Here is a 6189-nt window from a genome sequence, read left to right on the forward strand (position 1 = left end):
ACATGAGGATATTTGCATCTTAGAGTGTCCTTGATTTAACCCACATGGCTGTACTTCTATTCTGCTTGATCATTTTAGATGTTGTTAATCCAGTCATCAGCATGTATTGATGAAATTTTTCAACTTTCAACTATGAATTAAGGCATTAGGACATTTACGGTGAACTTACCTATACAATAATATGTAAACTAGATAATCTTCCTTTTTAGGCCTTGTCTTTGAAGCTCTTGGCATTGAAAAATTATTTGGTCATCACTCTAAGTCAGGGTATTTACCTGGACATTAAATATCTTCTAAATTTCCTGATCAGAAACGCCTTCATTTTTTGAACTAAATTTAAAGGTGAATCACAGACAAATGTGTTTCTCACATGGACTTCAATTTTCCTGGTGATGACTAACTATCTGTGCTTGCAAATTTTACAGGTGGGTGGCTGCCTACAGTAACTTTTATCCTGTGTTAAACCAGGCACAAAAATAAAGATAAATAAGCCATCTAGAACACAGGTAAAGTCCTCTTTCAAATTCAAAGGATCTCTATTAATAGATATTGATGTTGCATAGCACTGAAGGTGTCACATTCCTGTTACTTCACAATATGAAGTTTCCTGATGTTTAATTTATCAGAATATTTTAGAAATGAAAGAGGAAGGAAGAAATATGTGTAGTTAAATCTTAAAGAAAAGGCAAAGCAAATTGAACAAATGTATTTATTGTGGAAATTTTAATCTGTGGGTTTAGTTCAGTCCCTTCCAAGAATAAGCAAATTTGACCTTGTATAGATGTAAAAGATGAAGAAAAAGTATTATTAAATCCAATTTTTTTTTTCAAATATTTTCCCATTAATTTTTCTGTCACTTGTCTCATATACAGCTTTTGCTACTAGTCCTGGGGTTTTTTTGTTAGTTTGTTTTCATGGAGGCATTAGGATTCAAAGACTCGGGTACCCTTGTCCTTAAAACTTTTGACAAAAACGAACTTTTAACTTTCTTATCCTGAGCTTGCTTGTTGCATTGACAAATTCCAAGTGACCGATTGGAGAAAACTCCACATTGCACTCTTCCAAGCTTCCTTTTGCTACTATTTGCTTTGCAGATCTAGATTATAGTACTTCGTAAGTAAGGTCATAGGAGTGACTTGCTGAATTTGAACTTCACAGGTGGTAGAATACAAGCTGGTCAGAATTTTATTAACCTAGAAAGTTGATCTTTCCTCTGGAGTTTAGATCTCCTAACAGTGTAGTCTAAATTAAAAAATTTTCAACTGAGAAACAGTTATTGTGGTCTCTTTTGACAAGATAGCAGATCTGGTATCAAAGAACTGGTAATTGTTTGAAAATAAATTTTACACGCTTGTTGAATGTACTGGGTTTTAGCAAGTAAGCGGTGGTGTGCTTCTATCAGTGATGATGGTGAAATGGCTTTTATTAAAAGCTCAGATTGTATGCTTGCTTCATTGGTGAAGAAAATGTGGAGCTCTTGGTTGAACAAGTTTTCTTGTAATACCAACAAATGGCAACTAATTTGTTGGCAAATGCCAACAAAAATTAAACTAATGCAGGCCAGCTGAGTCTCACAAGTAACTAAAATGTTCTAAAACATTCATATAAACAGACTAGCCTCCTGTAGATGCAGCTCTACTGCTTTGGGCAGCAAATTGTTACACCTACTTGGGATTTCACCAAGTTTTATAGAAAGAAACTTTAATTTGGTGTTAGCCTGAGTACCTCTACACAGTACTGTATGTCTTGGATAGACAACTTAAAGGATGCCCCCTCCATTAATTGGCTAGTACATATGCAGTTACCTGGGCTTTGTTTCAATAGCTGTATTTACAGATCTAATAATTCATGTTCTGTCATATGGCACAATCTGTACAAGCCAAGGGCTGTTAAATGTATTCCAGCATTAAATAAAATATGAATTAAATAAAGTATGTGAAAGGAGATAAAGCTTACCAAGTTAATTTGTATAGTGCTTTCCCAGTCCTTCTCATTGTTCACTCCAGCATTATTAACCACAATATCCAGCCTTCCAAAATGTTCAATTACTTTTTTGAAAGCACCTGTAGTAAGATTCAAGGGTGAAATTTCTTAGCACTTAGGGAAATTAAGATGTAAAAATACAATACATGCATACAAATTAATGTTTTATTAGTTTGCCAAAATGTCTTCACTGTTTTATTAATTACTAATGAGCAACATGCAATTAAAGCCTTTATCTAACCATTCATCAATATTAAACATATTCAGGAAAACTGAAAGGATTAAGATACCATAGTCACCTTTTCATTTAGTTTTATAATGCCTGATAACAGGAGTTAATGAAAGTTCTTAGCACCCATACATTTTGTATTAGATAAGATGTTTGGCACCCTAATCACATAAATGAAGCATTTATAGCTTGACTTGTAATAGTTTGATGTAGATAGTGAATTCAGTGTTTGGCACCTTCCATTTTAAATGAAAAATAAAAACTTCATGTGTTCCTAACAATTTTCTTGGTTCAGTTTAAATTTAACCTAAGAACACAATTCTTATTCAGTGATATAACTAATATGAATCTTTCAACTACAAATAATTCATCATAATTCTTGTTTAAATGTATCCATTTATGAATAAGTTTTTATACATCCTACTTGTCAGGTAACTTTAATAATGTGTTTCTCAAATTCAAATCTTCTTCCTGCTGTTGATGAAAATAGTGACCTGTCTTCCAAAGAATTTCCAAAATAAAGTACCACAATGACATTGTGTTCTCCCAGGTGACAGTGTTTGAACTAAGATAAAAGATGTGTATGGAAAAACATGATGATGTCATAGTGATGAGACAGCTCATCTAGCTCTGCTTTGACAGGATAGTTGGATGAGATGACCTCCAGATGTTCATTCCAGACTAAGATTTTCCATGATTGCAGACATTATCTGACATGTATATATAGCTTGTTTGTTTTTCCCACTAAATATTTATTATTATGTAACCCAAGACACCACTACCCCCATATTGTTTTAAAAAACAACATTTGATGACTGACTAAAAATCTAGAGTATTTCAGGTATACTGAAATTATGCTTGACAGGCCTTAACGGAACCACTTCACTAAAAGGTGATCCCAGGACCATCTTAATTCTCTGATCTTTAGTCTTTGGCTATTAGTATCAACCAGGAACATAGCAGCAGCTTTCAGATATCTACCTTTGTAAATCCCTGTAACTGCTGCAAAAAAGTTTTTTTCTTGCACCAGACGGTTGGTACTCTTACAGACTTTTCTTTGCCTGAATGTTGCAGGTACATCACAGTCATCATCTTGTCATAACAAGAGTTGTGCAGCTGATGGGAAAGGTTTTATTTGTCCAGCTGTCCTTATTGGACAGATTTTTCTAATCTTATTCTATACTAGAATATTTTAATATTCCTGAAGTCTTTATTTTTGGAGCTCTGCCTTTACGGCTTTTATTATGTTTGCTGCTACTTCATTCTCTGCTTTCTCAACTTAACTCTTCAATCTCTTCTCATCTTTCCAATCCTGCATCAGCAAGGGCAAATGAAAACCTTTGGCTTTATTAGAAGCAGAACTGATTATTTATATTGGTTTCAATGAGTAAAATAAATACAATTTGGGTCCTCAATTAGCTTCCAAATTTTGGAAACTGGCTCTCTGATTCTCTTTTAAGCCTTCTTTAAGTAGCGTCTTTCATCAACCTCATTATTAATAGAATCTTTTGCCTTCAAAAGTACTTTTGCCAATTATTGATTTATTAAATTCACACAGTCTTGACTAATTGTAATTTTCTAGTTTACACATTGAGAAAAGAGACAAATACTTTTCAGCTCTTTGCATATCTATGTTAAAATAAAGAATGATTACCAAACTTGGAATAGTTCTAGTAAAAGTTTACCTGCCTACAGTATCCCATCTACTACCTATCCACAAAAGAAGAATCTCGTTATAAATTCTTGATAAAGTTATCACTCACACATCAGTGTAAACTGACTTGTTCTTCCCTTTTTGAATGTAGAATAATGCTGTGTTTACATTGCACACTAGTTAGTGTTTATGGAATCATAAAAAATAAAAGCAGATGATAATATGCAATATTGAATGAAGAAAAAAGAAAAACAAAGAGGAGGACCCATTTTAAAAGAGAGATAAGAAAAACAATGGAAAGTAAGTACAAACAGCAGTTATATGTGAGCCTCCTAAATATTCATGGAAAGCAAATGTATAGTGATTTTTCCATAGTGGGGCAAAATAGAAGATTTTTGTGGGGGTTTATGTGAAAGATCCACCAGAGAAAAAAAGGACAGGCAAGATTTGAAAGTAGATGAAGTAGCTGACTTCCTATCCATAAGCCTTATGTACTTACAAATACTAGTTCTAGTACTGTGACTTGTTTCATACCGAAAGGGCTGAAGTTAAAATTACAGGAACTTCATTCACACACATAACCTTTAGCATAAAAAGCAATCACAGGACTGGACACATCCACTAAGAACTTTAAACACTACAAGTGAAATTAATCTAAGTTTATTAAGTGATGGCTTGTACTTACAAATAAAAAAATAGGAAAATAAAACAGTAACACCCCTGCCCCCAACAAAACCACTAAACCATACCCCAGAAACCCCAAAGGATAGTAAGACATGATTGCAAATTTATGCTAAGAAACCTGTAGCAGGAATAATGCAGTATGAAAGAAACATAAGCAGCAGCCACCCGTTTTTGCTCTCACTCCTTGCGAGAGCCCATTTTGATCCTACTCTGATTGTTCTTGTCCTGCTAACTTGGTTCCAAAACCTCCCTCGCTGACCTGTCCTGCTCACTCCAGTTCCCAGTGCACACTCTGTTGGTCCTGCACTAGCTTAGCACTAAAAAGAGGAGGAATCATGAGAGAGAAAGCACAGTGGAATAACACCCACGCTGCAGCACATGCTATTCCTACCCCTAGGATGCTTTTTCTTGCTCCTAGGTGACTCCTCCCACTTAGAGGAAAAAGTCAATAATGAACCTAGCTGATAAAAAACTTTGCAGATTAGAGCAGACCTCAAATTTAAAGTCCAGCATCTCTTTTACAGACAGACAATGTAAAGCTTTGGAATTAGGCATAATCATGCTAGCTCAGAGCAGTGAACAATATTGACGAATTCTGGACTAGCTGCAATGTTTTGTGAAAGAGGAATGGATATGCTCAATCACTGCTGTTGAGAAAGCGGCCAGTGTAGTGAATAAAAGCAGAACTAAAAATGTTCACATCTAGCTTGACAAATGAATCTGGGGAAAGGGCACTGACAAAAATGATGTCAAAATCTGAATCTGAGTCACTACCTATGAATGTATCTCTTTAATAATGAAACTTTGATAAAGTGATGTGCCTGTTAGGAAATACTGTGAAGGGTACATCAACATTATACAATACTCTAAGAACCCATTAGGGAACATAAGTGAAACATAAATGCAAGTCATACAGACTCTGCACGATGTGTGTGGAACGTTATCAACCCACATTTAACACTGTAATAAAGCAATGTGCCATCTTTTGCCAATTCTGCTTTCAGCTACAGCAGCACACATTGAAAGTAAAGTGTGAAGAGCACTGCAACCCCGAGCAGAATTTATTACTCCTATGATGAGAGAATGTAGCTTGGAGTCTGTACTGAAGCCTCATAAAAAGCAGGTCCGTGATTTAAAGTTTATATATATTACTCATAAAATAACAATTATCTTCTGCAGAGGCTTTTATGCAAAAATATCACACACAGCACTCAATGGAAATTATTTCTTTGGCTTTCCTTTACATTGTGCCAAGTAACACGGTGAAATACGCGCATGCTGGTAGTAATATTTCACGTCTGCAGGTTCAGAAACAAATCCTTTTTTGAGTCACTGTCAGAAGCGATTGGGAGTAGGCTGTCCTCTAGAACCCTTAATTGCACACTTATTGGTGCAGCAGCCCAGGCTCTTTCAGGTTGCTGCATGTTAATCCGGAGCACAGCGCTGACAGTTTCCTTCTTACCTTTCAGCTGCTCCTGGTCCGTAACGTCGCACTGGATGAACACCGTCCTCTGCGCTTCGAACTCCTCGTCCAGGGCCGCCTTGCTCTCCCGTCCGGCCTCGGAGTTGCGGTCCAGCAGGGCTACCTGGGCGGGGAGGGAGGGAAAGGCTGAGCGGCGAGCGGACGGACGGACGGACG

At 36.1% G+C, this 6189-nt stretch overlaps 1 protein-coding gene across 1 annotated transcript in view; it reads right to left on the reverse strand.

Moving 5' to 3' along the window:
• Positions 1–6145, reverse strand: part of HPGD (hydroxyprostaglandin dehydrogenase 15-(NAD)) — a gene marked incomplete at its 5' end in the record, with an annotated part of 26022 nt that extends 19877 nt beyond the window's left edge. The window contains 2 exons of the mRNA XM_010282757.1: positions 1957–2063; positions 6013–6145. Coding sequence (XP_010281059.1) covers positions 1957–2063; positions 6013–6145 — 240 coding nt within the window. The remainder of the gene's footprint in view (positions 1–1956; positions 2064–6012) is intronic.
• Positions 6146–6189: the final 44 nt, after the last annotated feature.

This window comes from Phaethon lepturus, unplaced genomic scaffold, assembly GCF_000687285.1.
Source record: "Phaethon lepturus isolate BGI_N335 unplaced genomic scaffold, ASM68728v1 scaffold8322, whole genome shotgun sequence".
NCBI lineage: Eukaryota > Metazoa > Chordata > Aves > Phaethontiformes > Phaethontidae > Phaethon > Phaethon lepturus.